Source organism: Alosa pseudoharengus, unplaced genomic scaffold, assembly GCF_046254945.1.
Source record: "Alosa pseudoharengus isolate Yale_2024_CS ecotype anadromous, Long Island Sound unplaced genomic scaffold, YU_APseudo_1.1 YU_APseudo_1.1_scf_1, whole genome shotgun sequence".
NCBI classification, from domain to species: domain Eukaryota; kingdom Metazoa; phylum Chordata; class Actinopteri; order Clupeiformes; family Clupeidae; genus Alosa; species Alosa pseudoharengus.
The window spans coordinates 31,509,002-31,533,152 of NW_027468564.1; the positions used below are offsets into that span (position 1 = coordinate 31,509,002).

General features: G+C 41.0%; 1 protein-coding gene across 1 annotated transcript in view; it reads right to left on the minus strand.

The window, feature by feature from the left end:
• LOC143125732 (dynamin-2-like) overlaps positions 1 to 24,151 on the minus strand; it is a 131,793-nt gene that overhangs the window by 23,376 nt on the left and 84,266 nt on the right. The window contains exons 11-13 of the mRNA XM_076287459.1: positions 7,584 to 7,670; positions 7,212 to 7,282; positions 1,932 to 1,983 (exon numbers count right to left, since the gene is read on the minus strand). Of these exons, the coding sequence (XP_076143574.1) occupies positions 1,932 to 1,983; positions 7,212 to 7,282; positions 7,584 to 7,670 (210 nt within the window). The remainder of the gene's footprint in view (positions 1 to 1,931; positions 1,984 to 7,211; positions 7,283 to 7,583; positions 7,671 to 24,151) is intronic.

Genomic DNA, 24,151 nt, shown 5'->3' on the forward strand with positions numbered 1-24,151 from the left:
TTCATTAAGCTACTAGGCTATTTGGTTTGCCTTTCTCTTTATTCATTTAGGCTAGGCCTTTTTAGTCAGTTATTCATCATCTTCCGTCCTTCGCACGACTTGTGTAGCGCACGCATTCTCAGACCTGTCACCTGTCACTCATCATCGTAAGGGAGGTGTTTGGAATCATTCTCGCGTTACAGTCATCAGCCAATCAAGGTGGTCACTTCAGTCAAGCTCGTGCATGAGTAATGATGTCATCCATAGCAACGAAGACTCACTCTTAGTTTAGGAGTTGTCATTTTTCCTTACTAAGAGTAGGTCTGAAAGGCTTTGTGAATAACTTTTAAGAGAAAACTTCTAGCTAAAATCTTTTGTGCGATTTAGGAGTACTCCCAGTGGTAAGATAAAAGGCTTTGTGAATACGGCCCCAGGCTAACTGCAACTGCTATGGATGGCAGGAAAGCACAGCACACATGAATTTCTAGATGAAGAGTGAATAAATAATCAGAACACTGGCACAGGTGTCACCTGTGAATCCAACTGTCTCAGCTGCTTAGCATACAATCTGGCTCTCCTTGAACTACATATCCTGTTTAAGTGTTTCCCGTGTGTCAAAATAAAAGTCACAGCCATATCTCATGCTTTGCACATTAAATCTCCAGAACGGCTTGACGCATATGCTTCAAATTTGGTACAAGTGTTTGTATGGACCCAAATATGAAGTGAGTTAATGTTGGAGGTCAAAGGTCAAGTCCATGAATACTCTGAGCGCGATATCTCAAGAATGCCTTGACATACATGCCTGAAATTTGGTATGAGTGTTTGTATGGACTCAAAGATGAAGTGAATTGATGTCGGAGGTCAAAGGTCAAATGTCAAGGTCAAAAACACCTTCAGTGTTATATCTCAAGAACGCCTTGACACACAAGGTTTTTTGGTACGAGGGTTTGTATGAACCCAAAGATTAAGTGATTCAATGTTTTTTTTTTCAGGAATCTCCCACCAACATTAAGCCAGCAGCTTTCCATCCACTACTGTAATTCCTCTGGCATTACATTTCTAGTTTTAGCTAACATAGCGGTTTCTCGAACACAATTGAGCAGTTAGTCAACACACATGAAATCTACTTCTGTCTAAACTTAGTAGTAAGTACATGCATAATTTAGTGGCTTTACGCATAGAGCGAGCGCACAGCACAACCATTAGGTTACAGCAGCTTTGAGAACCACTGATGGGCTGCTTAGAAAAACTTTGTTGTAGTTTCTAGATGATAGCCTACACAAACATAATTGATTTCTGTCAAATAAACGTCTTATAAGTGCAGATTTATTTATGGGTATCCTCATTTGTTGTGATGTCCAAGTTGTTAGTGTTTGTTTCATGCATGCAGTGTGTGTGGTTTGGATGAGCCAGAGGGCCAGCTTGCCTTCAGCTTAAAGTTTCTGTCCAAAATTGCATGAAAAACGTCCAATTAGCTGCCAGAATTCAAAAGATTTCCTTGGGGAGAAACCCCTGATTTTGTGTAGTCTACAATTCCATCCATTATGCTACCAAATGTCAGCTTGTAGGCTAGTTGATCAACGTTTTTAACCTATATTTCAAACTTTTTCAAAATGGTAGGCTTATCCATGAGAGAAAAAAACAACACCAAAACATACGTATCTGTAGCCTGTTAGATTAAGGGGTTTATGCGCTGTAAACACTGTGTGTCCTTCGCGAGAGTGAGCTTGTTGGTTACTATTTGCGTGCACGTGGAGTGGGGGGGGCATTCCGATTTTGTGCCCAAGGCCCGTGGTCATGATAATCCGGCCATGTGTGTATGTGTGTTTTTGTGTGTGTGTGATTGTGTGTTTGTGTGAGATAGTATGTGTATGTGTGTGTGTGACACAGACAGCGGTACAGTGAGTGGAAAGAAACAGGAAAGAAGAATGTCTGAGGTTGTCAGTTACCTGGTTGGGCATGGCTCTTTTCTTGCTCACATTGGCGGTCCTTTGCTGAGCACTATAAAACACAGACACAAAAACTATTTCTAACCCATTTTCATTGGAATATTGTATGACATTTTAATCCAAATCCTTTTTCTTTTGCAAAGGCATGGCTACATGCCTTCTTAAATCACTACAATCCCATAATTCAGCTAGTGGTCCTGAAGTTAGTGAGGGAGCAGGTGTAGCACCACAACAGCTTGTGTAAGAAAGAAGAATAAACTGCATTATGTAGATATGTTTGCTGTATATGACAAAAAAAATGTTTAGCCCAAAAAACCAGTGACATTGCTTAGAGCAACTTTAATATGAATGTTTTTAAAGAAGCCCTATGCAACAATTTTAGCAAAAATGACCTTAATTATGCAGGTTGAGAGTCGTTCTGATGGTTTTACAACACTTTTTGGGTCGTTTGGTGGGTGCTTCGTCTCCCCCTAGTGCTTCTTCGCAAAAAAAACGAATATGCAACTTCCTAGTCACGGTCCGAAAACATCCGGATGTAACTCAGCGGAAGTATTCAATTGTGCCTCGAAAATGTAGTCAGATTGTAGTTTCTTAGATGACTGCAAAACGGACTCCGACTTGGCTTTGTTGCTGTTGAAATTGTAAGTAGCCTACCCTTGGTTTTTGTAATGTGATTTAATAGTCTCTTGAACAATGTGTTTGCTCGACCGTTTTATTGTGAGCCCTGAATGTGTTTAGCTTGGTTTCTTGATGGCTAGCTCACTAGCTAGTAGGGTTTAGCGTAGCAGTCACTTGCTACCGAAGCTGCAGGGGGAGCTATATCGTGAAAAATGCGAGCCCAAATCAGGCGAAAACCCAGAAACAGCGAAAGAATAACCAGACCTGCATAGGGCTCAAGGGGGCAGGCGAATTCCCGGAAGTAGAAGCATCGATGTAGCGGTGGTTATCAAATCTTTGCTCACCCCATAGAATGCCCATTCATTTAGGAATTTTTTGAACTCCCATAACTTCATATAACATATATCCTGTGCCGATATATTAGCTTCAGTGTTATCTACATAAGCAATAAAAGGCAAAACAAGACTCGACTACCTCGTACGTAACTTTAGGTTCCCGTAAGAAGAATGTTTAGCATGTCCGGTTGAAGGGAAGCTAACGCACCGAAGGGAGATAACCGTATTGTTTGGATAAGAAGCGTAGTCCAGCCAGCACGGAAACTCGTGAAAAAGCTATGTAGCCTACAATAGCATTGTATGTTAAAGGTCTCATCTCATCGTTTTTTCATTAATTTTGCAGTGGTCTGTAGTAGTGTTGATGAATGCCCTGTGAGCCGGTTTTGGTGAAAAAAAATGCTGTCCTGCGTCTGTTTCATGCTGTTCTAGTTTGGTGGGGAAGGTGGGCGGCGAGGAACGACTGGATATCGCCTCTAGTCATGAATATTAATGATATGCTAATGAATTCACCTCTGATTGGCTAACAGTACTGTGACGCTCCCTCCAGTGCGTCCTCATCCGATTCCGCCTGTGCTATGCTCCATATTCAACTTTACAGTGCTAAAACCTGGCTAAAACTCGAGTCAAAACTGTTGCACAAAATGTCTTCGGAGATACAACTTCATGTGTTTGATCCTAGTATCCGAGTAAGAAGAAGAACCGCTTCCTGATCGTTTGTCGGTGAACGTTGGTTTAATAGAATGGTAACAATTGCCTGTCAGCTTAAAATTTCTCCCAAAAGAGATAAACATTTCTGACAATCGTCATCTTGCTTTCAAGTAATAAACAGTTGGAAACGTTTTAAAAGAAAGACCTTTTTCTTTACACAGTCAAAAGTCTTTGCAATCTTCTTAGTAGATATTTTACTTCACAACACAGGTAAGCACCCTAAATGCAGTTCAGCCACTGACCTAGCCTGCTAATGCTATCGGAATAGATAGTTATGGTTTGAATTCCATGATACGATCATTGAAATACCACTTGGTCATAGCCCAATATAGATCTAAATGCAAACACACCTACCTAGCTATATTTTGCTGGAATTGTACCAGAATGCTAGCCTGGTCCTTACCGCCTGTGACTACGTTTCTCTTCGTCATACAGTCTGGAACAAAGTAATAATAATCTGTCTCCGTAATGGGCGGATGCTTATTTCGTGGTTTAAAATCATTGGAGTTCCCTTAACCAATCAGCAACGTTTGGTAATGACGTATGCTGTGCGCCGGAGTTCAGGCTCTTACGCTTACCACTTCCGCTTCAGGCTCTGCTTCCCACTTCTGCTCTCAGTAGTAAACAGACCGCTGGCTAGTATGTAGGCTACCTGACCGCCAGGGCAGTCTCTTTGTAGTGGATATATCCCTAACTTGCGCCAGCCACAGACCGAGAGTTGTATACCAAAAGCGTCTTGTCACACGCCAGTTTTCCTCTTCTCTCTTCTCGCCGCTTATCAGACGATTGTTGTTCTACGCAGCCCGGTGACTTCGTCGGAGCTACGGAGCTTACTTCGTCCTACACGGGCTGTTCAGACTTCACTCTCGGATAAGTTGGATTGTACTGACGACCTACGTGTTATTTAACCTGGAGCTTGCTCAGTTAAACTAACAGTTGTTCGGCATAAAACAACGCAGCCTCACCTTGAGCCATGCTCGGTGACTGGCTAACGTTACTGTCCACAAGCACGGTAGCCTCGCCTGGAGCCCAGTTCAGCCACAGGCTAGCCTCTGTCAAACACAAACACGGAGCGGTTTACCTTGAGCCCATCTCGGTAACCGCTAGTCCCAGTCAAGCATAATCACAGCAGCCTCGCCTTGAGCCCCGCTCGGTAGGCTAGCTAGTAGCTAACATTCCATTCCTTAAGTAGGCCTATGCCGCATTGATTTTGTAAAGGTAATTTGAGCGTAGGGGGGAGAATAACGAGCAGCAAAAGTTTATTTGAAAACATGAAAAGTAGTGATGCATGTAGTACACTTGTGCGTTTAGGTTTATTTATCACCATCTGATAAATCAAACTTTTCCCAAAGCCAGTTGGAAGGAGAGCTACAACGTCCTTGCCATTTATAAAATTGACAAGACAAGCCTCTTGCTCCTGCGACAACTTCGCGGATAGCTTCTAGCGACTCTTCCTCCGTTGCCATTGTTGCTGTGCTGTTGAACTACAAGCTTCGCTGGACTACAAGCAACTCGGCAGGCAAGTTCCGCGTCATCACTCAACTGTTCCCTGATTGGCGCGGTCATACGCGAGCCGCATACTGTGGGTTGGGCCAGACTACGTGCGAGGCTGAAATCAAATTTTGGCCGGAAGTACGTAGGATGGTAACACCAAGCTACCAGAATGCCTACAGAAGCAGAGAATGTGCAAGACTTCTCCGGTAATGAGAACTATTGATAGCCTGACATTGGCAGAGGTTAGCCTACTCAAGTTGTTTTCTGTCACGTATGACAGAAAAAGTAGCCTACTATAGGAATCTTATAGTATTTTGGGACTAAATATTACAGTAATCTTATAGGAATACTATAGTATTCGGGACATACTATAGGTACTATAAGACTACTATAGAAAAACTATAGCGGTTACAGGATATTATAGAGTTATTAGTAGTACTTCTACAGTATGTCCCAATTATTCCTATAATAATTATTCCTATAAGATTACTATAATATTTTGTCCCAAATACTATAAGATTCCTATACTACTTTTTCGTAAGGGGATTGCTCATGTGGTTAGAAAAATGGGCAACACCAGTACCCCTGTTGTCTGTATGACCCTGTACCCAGGATTAGAACCAGTCTGCCTTAGCATAATGTACTTCCTTCAAAATGCACTAAACATTCGACTATGGCCCTCTGTGAGACAGAAGATATGAAAGGTAAGATAAACCTTTAGCTTAAAAGGGACAAAAACTGATGAAACTCCTAAAACAAATATACAAAACAGGTCAATTTTCAATAAATAACTTTATTATATTTACATACAGCAGTGGTACTCAAAGTGTGGTCCGCAAGCTATCTCAAGTGTTCCACAAGTAGATGTGGTACAATATAATAGATAAGTTGTTTGCAATATTGAACCAACTTGTATGTAAATCCAAACAGTTCTGCAACACTGATGTAACCTATGTCAGTTTAAATCATATGAATCCTCTGACACCATAAGCAAGGTGCAAAGACAATAAGCAAGGTGGTTCAGTGAGAAGGCCTATTGTGTAATATACTGTTGAAGTAGGCTTGTATTGTCCTGGGGATCCGAAGGGACAACACACAAAACACATTCGTTGGCTGTGATGATTTTATTACATTGGTCTTTGATTTGTTTTGTTTTACTGTGACTGTTTTTGAAGATGATCATGTGTGGTAGTTTCAACGTTAACACGACTTGATATCACTTGTGAGGATATTAATAATAATAAATAAATGTTTAACTTAGATGACTTTGAAGGCGAAGGAAGTGTGAGAAGAATTTCTGTGTATCTATCATATGAGTTACAAGATTCAGTTCGATGGCTAACGTCACAAAGTTAAGTGCGAGTCTGCGCAGTACTGGGGTGACCAACTGAAAAATCGTTCAATTTGACTCAGTGCCCTCCCATTGAGAACGACGGAGTCTGTTCGTCCATTTCTTTTACTGTCTATGATAGGGCTTCTTTAAGTCTTAGATCTAACTAAAACAAATTTTATAACTAGGCACAAATCTATTTCCTACTCGGCTTTACTGCAAACATAAACAAATCAGCTCAGTGCTCCAATACCATAGCCTAGAAATCTAGACGCGCCCCCTGGCAGCAAATGTAGTCTAGCAACTCTCCGTTGGCTTGTGAGCTCCAGAAATCGAAACTTAATCAGGCCATTGAAATCGTGTATAGAGTCGTTAGGTGGGCTTAACATAATGATTGATGGCAGAGTTGCAACGGTTTGGCTTGAATTCCCTGCTACTTGAAAACAAATAAGATGGATGTTGCTGCTGGCGAACAGTGTGACACAAGTTAAGCTTTTATTATGTTGGCAAATGTTTGAACTAGCCAACTAGCTCCGCTGGTGGGAAACGCATGGGACTCATAGCGCTGCCTATTGCGTGCAGAGGGAATTTGAAAGACAACATATTATCCCGCCCCTCGGACTGAGCACTGCGAACGGTGAGTGCCCAGACCCTACATTTTAATGTGGGTCTGGCTCGCCAGGCTACCAATACCACACAATAACCAATAACTGTAGTTCATGCCCAATAAACCTTTCTTCTTGATAGCCTTTGAACTTCACCCACCACCCACAATGTCAGCACAGTCTCACTCACTTGATGGATTCAATGAAGTCCTTGTAGTTGGTGTTGATGTAGGAGAGCTCCATGTCAATCAAGAGCAAGACCTGGTTAAGAGAGGACAACAGCTGGTGACACATCATGGCACGGAGGATTCGTAGAAATCTGCCACAGGTCTCATGGATTCATATACAGTCCTTCAAAACAATACAGAATGCTACATGCTAATGTATGGAAATACTGTCAATATGGTAATGTACACCTGATGGAGATGATACGTTAACAGTGTGTGTATTCATACACATACAACATATAGCTAAAAATGCTGTCTTCCTCTCTCTCTCACACACACACATATACACTCTCCCTTTCACACACACACACACACACACAGAGACACACACATACCTGCTCTTTGGTCTTGCCTTCTACCTTCCTCAAATGGGTAGTGACGACCCACTCAGTTTCCTCCTTTAGTCGGGGGTAGGAAGTCAACTGGATATACACACGCACACACACACAAACACTACTGCAGAAGTTGAAGAAACACACAAGCACCAAAAACTACAAGTGCATGCATATGCACATGCAAGCTTAACTTCACATAAATACCACTTATTTGAACTCTCTAAAATCATGCAGAGCAATGCACACACACACACACACACACACAAATACAAACACATCACAGACAAACCCAAACAGTTCACAGGAGAAATGGGGTAGGAAGATTGAGGCCCTTGTAGAGAGGTGCACTGTGGGTAACATGCTGTGAGCAGTCACACAATTATGCTAATAAAACAACCTTTCACCAATAACAATGCTTCATATTTATTTTAGACCCAATTTATCCACAAACTATTAACCAAATGACTCTACTTTTTTTACTTAATTGTAGTTCAAGAAACATTACATTCTTTATCATACTACATTTTTTTGCTGTAACACTCAATAGAAACACCTACATTACATGACATATAACATACACACACACACACATATAAAACACGGGAAGACAGAAAGACAACAATACAACACAAAAGGGGACAGCTCCACTGTGTATGTGTGTGTGTGTGTGTGCAGTGTCAGAAATCTGATGTTTTCCTGTAGCCCTCTGCTGGCTTGTTTCGGTGTTTTTCAATGTCTGCTTTTGTTTTGGTTTTCTATGTGCTTTTGGTCACACCCCTACTTCCTGCCTTTGTTCTCTTTCTCGCCATTTTTTGGTCCTCAACTGTTCCTTATTTGCTTGTTTTACCCACCCTATTTATACCCTGCTCTACTTGTGACTCATTGTCAGATTGTCTCTTGCTGTGCGTGGGTCATCTTTGCTCTCTTGACTGTTGCCAAACCGAGGAACGTCCTGTTTTGTGAGTTATCCTGATTTGTTTGCATATCTTAGACTTAGACTCTGTTTGGATTTTGCCTGTCTGGGTTTTTGGAGTTTTTGTTCTATTTTGACAATTTGGATTATAGACGTTGCCTAACTTCTGATTTTGGCCGAAGACCTATTTTTGTTTTTGGAGTAACGCCTGTTTTATTTTGGATTCTAATTTTGCCAGGAGAATTGTTTGCCTGTGACTTTGTGTTGCCCCTTTTGTTCACTCTGACTCTGATAATAAATTTGTGAACAGTATCTGCGCTTGGGTCCAATTTCTGACGTGCAAACTTGACACATATTAGAAAGTTAAATTTTTATTCTTCTAACTATATGCTCTGGATACATTTTATTCTATTTTTCTATTTGATTTCTAACTGGTAAAGTGAGTTTTTCCATTTCCAATGTTTGTTCAATTTTCTTGTACCACGATTGATGATCTGCTGATTTGGCTTGTTTCCAAAAGCCTGGTCACTTGCTTCAGTTCCATTAAGCTTTGCATTATGTATCTGTCCCTAGCATTGTTCTTGAGGTTTGTATTAATACCCAAAAAACATCCAGGTGTGAGTGGTGCTGTAATCTCCAGTATGTATTTAATATCGCTCATTACCTTTTGCCAGAACGTTCGGTTACGTTGTAACCTTTGTTCTCTGAGTGAAGAGACTCTCTCCTGTCCGTTACATATTCCATATGTACGGGGAATCAACCTACCAGATCGAATAACATGGATACTCTTTAAGACACAACGGTTGCACCGGCCACGCCCTTGATTAGTGTTGCACCTGTGTTGGCATGGGACTAGTGCTTTAAACTGATCGACACCCGTCTCCGAGCGGCGCTATGGTGGAGAGATCTCTTCAGATAGATAGATAGAAGAACCATATACAGTATGTACAGGCTAGGCTTGTCCCTAGGCTTGGCCGCACCGCCAGTCACAAGTGCTGCCACCTTTGTTCCGTTCACCAGACGCTAACCTGGGCTTACTGCAAGACGCAAAGGCATAAGAGGGATGGAAGTCAACTGGCCCGCAAGATGCAAGGCTAGTTGAATCGTAACAAATTAAATGAATATAAATTATGCCTAGTCGAAGGCCCCTCGGGCCTCGGGGAGAAGCAACTGAAACTGAAAAGGGGCATGGAGTCACGGCTTAGTCACACCTAGCACCTGTTCCCCAAAGGAAAGGCCGGCCGCTACATTCAGGGAATAGTACCTTGTAAAGGTCGATGGAGCTGACCAAGTGGCAGTGGCACAGATGTGACAGTGTCGTTTTCAGTCAGAACAAACATATTGGTCAAGAGAAAATCAACATTAAATCAATATTTGCCAGGGGTATGAATAATTTTGTTCTTAACTGTGTATATATATATATATATATATATAATCAATTATTATTTGTGGAGTAAAATGTAATGTGTCCCAAGAGTTCCTGCTTAGTGTGTGTGCGTTTATTGCAGTCATTAGTAAAACTAGCCTGTCAAACTCAAGATAAGCATTTTTTAGATTTTAGATAACTTCATGCGGATAAGGAAGTTGAGTGTAACAGGAAGCAAGTGAGGGGGAGAGATAGGAGGGAGGGGCAGCATCGGAAAACTGACTGCAGGTCGGAATAAAACTCTAGTCCCCGTGAATGCTTGGACACTTATGTGGTCAGGATGCGGTCACTTGTGCCACAGCTCTCTTTAGATTAGAATTAGTCGTTATGGGGAAACAACATTTAACTACTTTTTGGAATAAACTAGAGGAGTATGATTAGCAGTGCATCATAATAATAATGTAATAAGGCCCTTGAGGGTATTTTTCATTGTGACAAACAGACGATAGATCCAAGTACAGTGACAAATGTCATTTGTACTCTCCTCCACTAGTTGCTAAACATCTATAGCTTCAATTCAAGCCCAAATTCGCTGCACAAAGTTTTCTGGAAATACAGAAATACACGCGAGAAACACAAAGACGTGCATTAGTTTGCAATGGCGCGGAAGCGATGCAGGCCATAGTTTTGCACAAATTGAAGCAGAAATAGGCTTACACCAAATGTTGAAAAAAGAGTTCGCATGTGATTAAGTCTTGGGTAGGCTATGTTATTCACCTATTCAGATTCTGAAGGAAAATATATCTGCCTTTTGGAGAGTATGATCGATCGTCTATTGACAGTGATAGTCACAGTGCGTCTGTGAATGGAGGTGCGTCTTTGCGTGTATACAATGGTGTCCACTAGGCATACCATGCTTACTACCCTCTGCCCAACATAGCTGGAGGTGGCAGTGCTAATCATGATGATAGTGTCCGTAATGGACGTGGTACAGACAACAGGGGTAGTAAAAATAGGGCTCTGAAGAACAACAGTCACCTACGATAGGAACTGATTTGACCAGGCTACTTTATTGTAGGCCTTTAATAATGGTTTGTGGTTATAGTAATAGTTTACTATTGTTGGTTTACATCTTAGGCCTACTGTTTTACTGTTAATTTGTTATGTGGGTAATATGACAAAAAAGAAAGTAAACCTGCTCAAATATGTTCAACATCCAGTATTTACTGAAAGGTGCATAATTTGAGGTGCCTGCCATCCAGTGGCAAATTAGATGGGTAAATTTACCCCCTTCATAAACTTTTGTTTATACTCAAAGATTTTTACATTTACAGCAGGACTTTATCTCTGACCCCTTCAAGCCATAACCTTTTGAAATGTTGATCCAATGGTGTTGTTTTCCTAACTCTGGCGCCTAAGTTTGCCAGGTTCAAATAAGTTATGAGAGGAAAATATTTTTGTTTGGTGTGAAACACACACATTCCTGTTTTTATGCTTGTTTGTTTTTATAATTTGTATTAAAGCTGCAGTAGGCAAGATTTTTTTGATCATATTCACTGAAACAAACACTATGCTCCAACAGAACAACATAAATCAGCAGGTTTTAGAAAAAAAACCTGCACTTCTACCTCCACCTACAGCCTGTTATTTGTTTTGCAAAATTCCACAGCTCCCGGTTCTTCTGGTCCAATCAGAGCAGGGCTGTGTGAGATCTGACTGTCAATCACAGTCTGGTGCAGTCTGGTGCGCACTGATGAGCACAAACTCGATAAGGGGATGCTCGGTGGTTGTGGGGGAGGGGCCTGAGAGTTGTAAACATTCAAAATTTTACTGCAGCTTTAATATTTATTTTAGCATTATTTAATTTATAAGCTAAGGTTGCTAGCACAGTTGTCTAAAAAGAGATGAAGACTTGCACTTCCTGTTTGCAGTTGTATTATACAGTATTGGGGGGGAGGGGGGCATTGCATTTTCAGAAATAGTCATTCTTTTTTTGTATTATTCTTAACACTGACGTGTCCCTCCAATCAGATGACGTTGGCCAAAAGTGGCCCCCAGCTCATTTGAGTTTGAGACTCCTGATTTAAAGCCATTGTTTACAAGGTTGGTTATGCCCCTTGGAAAACTGGAAGTGAGCAAAGGGTCCCCAGACCAAATCTCAATCTCAATTGAGATGAGAATCAGTGTGGTATCAGCAGTGTTGGGGAGTAACGGAATACATATACCGGCGTTAATATTCAGGATACAAATTATGAGTAACTGTATTCCGTTATAGTTACAATTAAAATAGTTGGTATTTAGAATACAGTTACATTGTTGAAATCAATGGATTACATGACAATACTTCTCTGTTTCATAAGTTTATTCATCTGGTTTCACTTCTTATTGCATTGCATGTAAATGCAATGGACTATTATCACTGTTCTTATTATTATTCTTCCGACCAAATTTGACGTTTAAAGGCTCTAAAACCACTGAACCGTTTGACGTCATTCAAACACTCCTACAAAGGTCTTGTAACGGACAATTGTACAATGTAATTTTTACATTTGTAAACGTTATACTTTTTGAGATATTTACGATAAAAGAGCAATATATTCCCATAGAGTTAACATTGACCGATGTGGCGGCAACTTTTAGCATTATGACGTGACCTGCAGCTGAAAGCAATCAACCACTGCAATCTTTCTACCACTAGAGCTGTGAATCTTCTGAACGTTTTGGACGTCTTCGCCTGCCGTGATACTTTACTTGCTCATAAAACTCTCCTTTAGAGGCACATTTCTCTAATTACAGACAAGGTAAGTGGTCCGATTTTTGGTATTTGACTCATTTATGTCGTCAATCATTATGTTATGTAGCATTTTATACTATAGGCTATGTATGAAATGATAGGTCACAAATAGCCAAACTAGCTGCTAACGTTATAATGTTAGGGGGATAGTTAACGTTAGCACTTACCCTATCCTTTGATATTTATTATGTAAGGAAACCCACCTAATCAACGTTAATATGTCATCAACTTTAAAGTGACCGGTTAGCTGTAGGTTTCGATAACGTAAGCTCACGACAATCAAACGTTGCTCCCAGCTAAGCACTGACGTTAACTAACGTTAACATTAACCAGATAGAGTATGGATCATATTGTACGGATACTATCTGGCTCTTGATTAAATACACCTGTGGAAAGGGACCTGATGAAAGCCTATACTGTTTGGAAATGGACCATATGACCAAAGTATTGTTAAAACACACTACAGAAGTTGAGGTATAATGTTTGTGTTGTCAACATAGACTACAGAGTATGTTTACTTGGCCTAGGCTAACGTTACTCATTTCTGCATTATTCTGGCCTATAAATTAAAGCAAATCAAGCTTCCCAGTTGTAGTACATCCTAGAGTAGGCCTACATCGTAATCTGTAGAAAAAATGTGGATGACAGACCTAGCAAGCTGTATAAGCTATAGTGTAGTTAGTTCTCCAGATATTTAATATCAGAATGGTCCATCCTTAAGACTCAGTTTATGATTATCAACAGCAACAACATACCCTTTGCCTACAAAGTGTTATAAGCTGTTTACTTTAAACTGTTTGGCTATCAACTATCCTTAAACTGAAATGAATAAAACACAAAATGTTGCTTTGTTTGCAATGAAATACTATAGGCTAGTATATTTAACTACCATTACAGATTTATGGTGCAACAACCTCACTTAAATATCTAAGTTGTATTGAACAATTGACCTGTTGCTAAGCCCCGCCCCCCATTGTTATCGTGTGAAAACTCGGACAAACAAACCAGACTTGATTAGAAATACATTGTGGACAATGGCAGCTGACAGTATATGAAAGCAGGCTTTGAGGACGTTTTGGTCAATGAAGGATTTACTTTCCTCCAGAAGCTATCAAAAGGGACTTAATTATGCTATGTAGCCATGCAAATCACCGTGCAAAAACCACTGACGTTAATGCTAGCTAGCTAGCTAGTGGAAGATTGATACTAAGATATGTTAGGTTATGTTAATATTTGATGTAGTAAGGATATAACAGTTGGTTAATGAGCATTTTCATCTTGGGATTTAACAGGGAACCTGTGCCCACGTTGTTGGCTTAGTAGCCTACATTACGTCGAGCTGTTGCAAACGCGAGAGACGTCCTGTAGGCTACTGTTGCTGAAAATATACCCCGTTTTCTAGCCTCTCGGGGTACCGGCTATCAGTATTACACGTCCCCCATGCGTTTGACCATGGTTATATATATATACTGAGATATATACTGAGACGTAGATCTGAGATCTACACTGAGACATTCTGAGTATTATATTGTTACAGGAGGACTATGCCGACAACTATATGAAGCATGCATACATTTGAATCATACCTGTGCTGTGACATCTGTGAAACTTAGCTGTGCTGTTAGACCTCTGTCTCTGTTAGACCTTTTAGACCTGAGCTGTGCTGTGTGAAAATTAAGATTCTAACCTAAGTTCTGTCTAAAACTGATTATCTGAAGGGCTGAATCTTATTCTTCAGTCTATATCACCATCAAATGTGACCTATTACAATTAACTAAGACCTCTAGCTCTTGCTGCCAGTTCAGAATTACCACTGATAAATAGATCTGTCTTAGGATAATATGATTGGCATTATCAAGTTCTGTAAGAATGCAAATTCAGTAGACATCTGGTTTCTCCCTAATCGTTATTGGGTAACTTTAAAATTGGTTTCAACAACTGTGATTTTTTTTACTTCAAGCTTACATTGGTTGTTAAAGGGGAATTCCGGTGTGATATTGACCTAAAGTGTATTGAAACATGATACCGATTTATTTGCATGGCTAGCCCGATGCCGAAGCACCACAATTGAAAAAACTGTTGGTAGCATCGGCTAACTAGCGCCATATTTTGGAGTGCAGGGGACAAGCCGAGATGGGCTATGAGACATACGTTCACACTCAGTATCATGTTTCAATACACTTTAGGTCAATATCACACCGGAATTCTCCTTTAAGTGTTCATTAGTGTATTCTGAGTATCATTCTGCTGTATTAAAACAAATAATGTTGATCAATATTGAATTAACAATTTATTTTTACTGTCATATACTGTAAGTCTATGTAATCTGAATAATTATACTGTAAGTAATATAATGTTATAAACAGCAGCTTTTTTGCATTTACATTTTCTAGTTATTATTATTACTGGATGGAATCCACTATCTTGAAATCTCCTGGGGGGTATTCCATAAACCTCGCTAAAGGCTTATTTCAATAAGTCTCGCTAATTTTAGTAAGAATTTCATTCCATTTCATTCCCAGCTTGGTAACTATGGGAATTTATGCCACAGAACTAACTTGCTCCGTAGCAGGTTAACTTTCAAGCTAAATTAAGCTGTGTTGCAAAAAAAACAGTCAGTTGGAAAACGAGTCCAAAAAGATGGTTCCGTCAACCTGTGCTTTCGTCACCTGTAGCCTACAACTTCAAAAATAAAAGTAGGCCTAGGCCTTGGCATGTTTTTTCCGACAGTGTCACCAAGCATGGATTTACACATTCACTAGCTCCAAAGAATGAATGAAGATTATGCGATTAAAAATGTTTTAACTTCACATGCGTGTGGTTCTAGGAATCTTGCTACTCTGCATCACTTACATTCGGTGGTGGTGTAACGTGCAGCGAGACGGCATAGGAAAGGAATTACATTCTTGCATGTTCGCAGGTTCGCTTCCCATACGAAGTATTAAAGGAACACGCCACCCAATGTCAGTAGTAATATATGTTCTTACCTTAACTTTCACGAGTTGAGTCATACCTCTCCCGTGTCCGTACGTGCACTCAAATGCTCTGGTGCGCGGCTGGACTGTGTTAGCATGTTGCTATGCTAGCGGGCTTTGACGGCAACTAAGCGTAGAAGTAATCAAAAACATCCACGTTTTACCGACTTAAATACAGTTGCACGAGTAGTTGATAGAAATGCTACGGCCACGCAACGTGAAACGTGGCGATTTTCCAAGCGAATAAACCGGAGAACTACAATGTGTGGCGCAATAGCACTTGGGAGTACTTTGACCTAGCGTAGTAGTATTGTTAACACCTAATTGTAGATCCTATCCACCACAGAGTTTAGAATCCATGCTGGATCGACCCTCAGCCTCTCCCTCCCCTCTGAGCGAGAGAGAGGCACACACACTAGAGATGCGCTGATGGGCTATTATTTCAACCATAACTGCATAGCAAAACTTATCATCCATCAGCCATCCATCAACACCAAAGTTTTTTGACCAATTTTTGGCACCCGCCCACCATCCGCTGGTTGTTTTAATGTAGGGGAGAACTGGTACAATTGTAACAGCGGTACAAATGTAACAGTGTTTTATTCTCAAGATATGGTGTAGCTACGGAAACGTAAACAGACACATATCATGTAATTATGTATAATCTTACAGCCATCCAAATATGAATGGTCTACTATAAATACGACCAGAGATATTAAGCAAAAAGGTGCAAAATTCAAGCATCGCGATTTTTTATTTATTTTTAACCGCAACTGTTTGTTTAAGTTTGCTTTGTGAAATTTGAGCGTGTGGACTTCAATCACATGTCATTCATATCTTCAGTCCCTCTGTTTCAAGTTAACATGAGTCCTATTTGATTTATGTAGTCACAGCACATGCAATTAAATGAAAATAAAAACATGACCTGTGCGGGTCAGTTGTAACACCAGTCTATGGCAAAATGAACTGATTTTATCGCGAATGCACGAACATTCTCATTGCGAGTTATGGATTATGATTTTTGTGCCGCCATCACCCAATTAAAGTTAACACAGCAACTTGAAATATCACTGTTGGACCAAATGCTTCAGACATGTAAGAAATAAGCAGTTTATCAACTATATTTACTGGTTTTATCAAGTGGATATGGCCAAAATAAGCATATTTAAAGGTTATTGTGAGCTATAACACCGTAATATGGTCTGCAATGGCTAATCAATAATGCAATAAATTAGCTTTAACAGTCATACATTTGGACTTTTTTTCTTGATTTTATATGAAAACAGATGCTCTTTGTTTAACCCAGCACTGTTTTGTGTTAAAATATGTTATAGGATTCACGATTTTAGCACTGTTACATTCATGACGCTACTGTTACAACTGTACCGCACTTTTTTATGGCTGTTAAGTTAAATTATTGACAAACTATAACATCTTTTTTAAATTCTGTTTCAACTTTCATGGAGTAGACATGTACGACTCTGTTCTGGTCAAATTTCACAACTCTCAAGTCTATCGTCTTTGTGTAAATCGAGTTTGAATTGGAAAAATAAAAAAGTGTTACAATTGTGCCGGTTCTCCCCTATAGGCCTATATATATAGGCTATATGGGTGATGCAGCGCTGCTGACGTGAGGCTAGAAAGCCCTTGCCTGTTCTAGGAAGACTGATCCAATGCAGCAAATATATTAAAAGGCTAAAGTCGTACATTGGCTATGTTGTAGTCTATCCCCAGAATATCAGCAGCAAACTCAGTCTCTGTCTCGCAAAACAGTCTCCAAATAAAACGCACATCGGCCTGTTGCCTTTTCTGCCAGCTTGTGAAAATATATCGTCCAAAATGCTTGATTGCATTGCATTCTCCACATTTTTAGCTACATTTTCATGTACCACATCAGCATTTTTGTTCAGTGAATCTTTTGTAAATTGCTTTACAATTACCGTCGGGCCTATAGGCCTATTGCCTGGCTTGCCTCAGCTTCGTCACGTCCTTTTACAATTTTATCATTGTAATAAAAAACGCAATTTGCCACATAATTTCAACATGCTCCTGGCCTACTAATTAATGCCTATTGTAGTTTATTTTTTGCAAAAAGAAAGAAATCCTTGATAAAATAACAAGTCATTCACATTATAGGCTACTTTACACACTGTTATGTCAGGGTGACTGAAAGCCTGTTCTGAAGACTCCCATTCATTTTGACTGCACGAGCGCGTCTTTTTCAGACAGACAGCGCAATTCATTTTAAAGCAATTTACAAAAGATTTACTGAACAAAAATGCTGATGTGGTACATGAAAATGTAGCTAAAAATGTGGAGAATGCAATGCAATCAAGCATTTTGGACGATATATTGTCACAAGCTGGCATATAGGCAACAGGCCGATGTGCGTTTTATTTGGAGACTGTTTTGCGAGACAGAGACTGAGTTTGCTGCTGATATTCTGGGGATAGGCTACAACATAGCCAATGTACGACTTTAGCCTTTTAATATATTTGCTGCATTGGATCAGTCTTCCTAGAACAGGCAAGGGCTTTCTAGCCTCACGTCAGCAGCGCTGCATCACCCCCTACATTAAAATAACCAGCGGATGGTGGGCGGGTGCCGTTTCGAAAATTGGTCAAAAAACTTTGGTGTTGATGGATAGCTGATGGATGATAAGTTTTGCTATGCAGTTATGGTTGAAATAATAGCCCATCAGCGCATCTCTAGTGTGTGTGCCTCTCTCTCGCTCAGAGGGGAGGGAGAGGCTGAGGGTCGATCCAGCATGGATTCTAAACTCTGTGGTGGATAGGATCTACAATTAGGTGTTAACAATACTACTACGCTAGGTCGAAGTACTCCCAAGTGCTATTGCGCCACACATTGTAGTTCTCCGGTTTATTCGCTTGGAAAATCGCCACGTTTCATGTTGCGTGGCCGTAGCATTTCTATCAACTACTCGTGCAACTGTATTTAAGTCGGTAAAACGTGGATATTTTTGATTACTTCTACGCTTAGTTGCCGTCAAAGCCCGCTAGCATAGCAACATGCTAACACAGTCCAGCCGCGCACCAGAGCGTTTGAGTGCACGTACGGACACGGGAGAGGTATGACTCAACTCGTGAAAGTTAAGGTAAGAACATATATTACTACTGACATTGGGTGGCGTGTTCCTTTAAGGCTCCATAGTTTATCACCTTGGCATTTTTAGTTATATCTTTGATGAAAGACATATGCTGATAAAGGGTCATGCACATTTGGTAGGCTGTTCAGTGACAGCTTTGCCAGTGGGCTATAATATATCTGATGCAAGCCAAAGGATAATTTTGTAGCCTAGGCAGCTAATAATTAAAACTGCTTCATGTGTCGACGATTGTCTATGAATGTCAAATCAACTGTGTGCTACACAGATCAAATACTAGGAATACATTTAAATGAATTTAATTGAAAGCCATTGCATTTCAGATAATTTTATTTCAAACACTTTGGGACTTATGGGAGACAATAGGCTATTATGTTGATACTAATTTATTTTATGACCACCTACACCTAGACAATAATTTGGAGTGAACTCTTTTAATCTAAGAACGTAAGCTAGGCTATAGATAGTTTTGAATATTCATATGCATATCCATAAGTTGTTTTTGAGTTTATACTATTTATTCATTCACTCGTTTTGTTCAAGCATGGACTGTATAGTCTATGTGTTCAAGAGTGAAGCCAATCAAACTCGCAATTGATTTCAAACCATTAGCATTGTTGTTTTAAATGTATGCTTTCATTATTTTCCAATTTCTGTAGGCAATTTTTTCTCTCAATGTTACATTTGATGACTTTCAATGAAAATCCTGTAGATGGCGCTTGCCAAATCGAACAGAAATCGTCTAGTATTGTCTTAATTTTACGACATATATCCTCTTTTCGTCAATCTACTGTTTTGGTCTACTGTTCTATCTCGTGCACGAGCAGAGATGAAGCTGACTTAAACCTCGCTTGAATAAACGAGGCCAAGATGCCGCTAACTTGAGTTAATGGAACAGCTTCAGCCCCAAGTGAAAGTCTACGCTAGTTCAAGCCAGACTATTTCTGTTATCTGATTTTTTCTGCGGCTTCAACGGTTTAACGTAGAAACTTTGTTCAATCTGCGTTGTGTAGGTCTTAATTAGGTGACTTCAGCTATGTATTTTTCAACTTTGTAACTTTTATACTTTTTAAACTATTAATTAAAAACTACTAAAATTACAGAAGGAAGGTGGAACAGAAGTTGCAGGAAAACAACTTGAAGGAGACATGGGACTGCATGAAGGTTATCACTGGCCTGAAGAAGAGCAGCAGCTCTGTGGAGGGGGACCTGGACAGGGCGAACCAGTTGAACTGCCCTGCTCCAGCTCCAATGGCGGTGGTCTGTCCACCATCCCCCACCCCCACATACCCACCCCAAATACCAGTGCAACACTCACATCCATCATCACAGGCTATCGTACCCCCACCATCACGGGATATTGCACCCCTCCCCCACATGGCGATCACTAACAATGAGGTGACAATGAGGTGACAACGACCTCAGTCAACAGCCATCAGACACACAGATCCCAGATGCACCCCTCCCCCTCCCCTTACACCCCTCATCATCACATCAGATCAAGTGAGAGCTCAACTAAAGACACTGCACAGCAATAAAGCAGCGGGGCCTGACAGTTTGTGTCCAAGGCTACTCAAGTCCTGTGCTGCTGAACTGGGGGAGCCACTGAAAAACATCTTCAATTTGAGCCTACGCCTTGCACAAGTTCCAACATTGTGGAAGACATCATGTATCACCCCTGTCCCTAAGAAGCCACACCCTAGTGAGCTTAATGACTACAGACCTGTTGCTCTTACATCACATGTGATGAAAACTATGGAGCGACTGGTCTTAGGTATGCTCAGACCCCAGGTACGCCATGCACTAGACCCGTTACAGTTTGCATACCAGGAGAAAGTGGGCGTGGACGATGCCATCACTTATCTCACCTAGACAAGGGGAAAAGTGCTGTGAGAATCATGTTCTTTGATTTCTCAAGTGCTTTTAAGACCATCCAACCCCTCAGACTGGGAGACAAGCTCTTGCAGATGGGTGTGGACGCTCTCACCTGGTAACCTGGATTACAGATTACCCGACCGAGCGACCACAGTTCGTCAGACTGAAGAACTGTCTCTCTGACACTGTGATCAGCAGCACCGGAGCGCCACAGGGAACTGTGCTCTCTCCAGTCCTGTTCACCCTGTACACATCTGACTTCTGCTACAACACCGAGTCATGCCACATGCAGAAGTTTTCTGACGATACTGCAATTGTGGGGTGTATCAGGAACGGGCAGGAGGAGGAGTACAGGAGCCTGGTGGAGGACTTTGTGCAATGGTGCAAACTCAATCATCTTCAACTTAACACTTCAAAGACCAAGGAGATGGTGGTGGATTTCCGCAGGTCTAAGCCCACTCTGCTTCCAGTCCACATTGATGGGGTCAATGTGGAGGTGGTAAGCACCTACAAGTACCTGGGTCTCCACCTGGACAATAAACTGGACTGGTCAGCCAACACTGATGCACTCTACAAGAAAGGGCAGAGCAGGCTGTACTTCCTGAGGAGGCTGCGGTCCTTCAATGTGTGCAGCAAGCTCCTCAGGATGTTCTATCAGTCTGTTGTTGCCTCTTCTATGCAGTAGTATGCTGGGGAGGAAGCACAAGGAAAAAGGATGCGGGGCGAATTGACAGGCTGGTAAGGAAAGCTGGCTCTGTAGTGGAGCTGAACTGGAGTGCATCACTTCACTATCTGACAAAAGGACCCTGAACAAACTGATCAACATCTTGGACAATGAGTGTCACCCACTCCACAGCACTATTGTTAAGCAGAAGAGCCTGATCAGCTGGAGACTTCGCTCACTGCCTTGCACAACAGACAGACTGAGAAAGTAAATCGTCCCCAGGGCCATTGAACTGTTCAATGCTTCACTTAAGGGAAGAGATGAGATAGACTTCTCTGCATAGTCTGTCTGCCTCTTCGCCCTCCCCCCATGTTTGGATACTGTCTGTCCACTAGCCACTTTTTACCACTAGCCACTTTTACCACTGTCTTTCTGCCTCACTGTTTGCGTGCTATATTAGCACATTAGGACATATACATAACCCCTCCCTCCATGCCACAGCCGAACTGTGGCCACACTTATACCTTTTCTTAAAAATAGTTATATATAGAGACATATAGACTTTATTTCTGCATTGTTGCACTGTTGGACTTACTCATTTGCACTATCACCATGACCACTATCACCATTGCACTATCACCATGACACTCACTCAAACAGAGCACCTTACCTTACTATGCACAGAGAATCACAGGCTCAGTCCCTGCCTCAGTCATTGCAAGTGCCTCTTGATTGATTAATCACCACTATGTGGATACTGTTTTATAGAATTGATTTAGATTAAGTGTTAGTTAGTATAATTTGTATTTTAGTATATTTAGTATATTCTTTATCTTCTACAGTCCTTATTGCTTAGTTGTGTTTTTTATAGTATATCATTTTAATTACTTTTTCTGCTGTTAGTGAATGTGTGTGTGTTGTCTGTATGCTACTGAGACCTTGAATTTCCCCTGGGGATCAATAAAGTATCTATCTATCTATCTATCTATCTAAAATTTCCCCATTGACTTAACATTGGATTATGACATCACAATAGAGCAATTAGAATCCTATGACAAGTGTTCCGACAACCTCCAGCAACTGTCTGTCTTAAGGCCCGTACACACCGAGTCCGATTTTTCAGACGAAATATTCGCACGAAATTATGCAGCCTATTAAACACATGCATTCGTATTAGTCTGTACACACCGAGGACGAAATTCGTTGCGATTAAAAACATTTTCGCAACGGTCTCATTTCATGCGAAATTTCGCATGCGAAAAAGAGCTGTTGACCAATCAAATATTGATTTTGCAGGGTTCCATTGATGTCACAATAGAACGACGAGCAGAAAAAAAGATGATAGATTGGGTGATCCTACTGCTCACGATGACTAGTCTCCTCAATAGGCCTATATGCCAAAGTTACAAAGAGTTTACGTTACAGTAGACTCTCTCAGGTGTTCAAGAGTACTCCTGACGAACTTCTTACGTAGTGCGAACTCCTTACAGACAGCTTTCCCCACTTCTTACCACCGTCCCATTTTACACTCAACCAAAAAGAATGAAATCTCACTACAGCAGTGAACAGAGGACTTCGCACTGCACATATTTGCAATGAAAAAATACAACATGCATTCATGGAAATGGAAGTTTTAAGAATAGGTCATGATAGGCTATGCTGCTGACAACAGCATTATGTCCAGGGTTACCACTATCGTAATTTTGCCTCACATTTCCTGGTGCGTTAACTTTGCTTTATGCTTCATAACTGAAGTAGCCCAATGTGGAACTCTGAAAAACTTTCTGTGGATCTTATAAAGGTAAGCTAATAACTGGTAGGCTATCATTATTAGCTTTTGCTGTGTGTTGGATCATCGTCATACAAGCTGATCAATTTTTACCACTTGTTGCAGCAGTGTGATTTTATCCCATGCTCATTTCTACAGGCTGTCTCTGCCTCCGCTCCTTAGCAGATACATTTTGACGTAGCCTGCGTGTGAAATGGTTTTGTGAGATGTACATGATATAGGCTATGGCCGTTTTATAGCGTGTTGGCGTATAGCATTTTGGCATGTAACATTTTAAATGAGGCCATGCCTATCCTACAACTTGTTAGGCTACACCAGTCCGCCCAAATGGCATACCTCGAGTCCAATATGTGGGCACCCCTGGCTGCAGCTTGCAGATCGGGCTGGGCTCAATGTGGGGCAGAGCGCAACGTTGAGCTCAGCCCAAAATCAGCTCGTCATTCCCTGCTGACCTCTCTGTGTCCGTCTATTTACCCGGATTCGGAGTTCAAATTTTTCTCAAGGAAGAATGCTTAACTCTATAAAAGCGTATCCTCATTAAACTAGGCTACTGCCAACAATCATGTCCCTTCCCGCCTAGCGTTAGAATCTGGTTGCGTGTGTGTTGTGTAGTGGGGTGGGTGTACAGTATGGGTGCACTAATGAGCCCAACCAACTTATGTGTTCCATCAGTGGTTCGACTGCACAATTATCACAATAGCACAAGTAGAATAGACAAGGGATGGCCGTAAGCTTTAGGAATTTCCCCAGCACCTCTCAAGCCAATGCACGGTTCAATGAATGATCAAGGCTATAATCCGTTTCAAATCTTGATGATTTTATGAGTTCTCCCTGCTTACTGAAAGTCGCTGTGTGAACCTGCGTGACGTGAGTGCGAAATAGAATGCGAAATATTAAAATAATCGCATCGGACTTGGTGTGTACACTTTGAGTGCGAAAATTTCGCACACGAATTTTTCGCATTTTCGCACTGTTATTTCGTATCGTATCTGGTGTGTACGGGCCTTTAGGCTTTAAAGGACCAGTATGTAGGAAATAATGGAAAATAAACTGTAACCATTCCAAAAA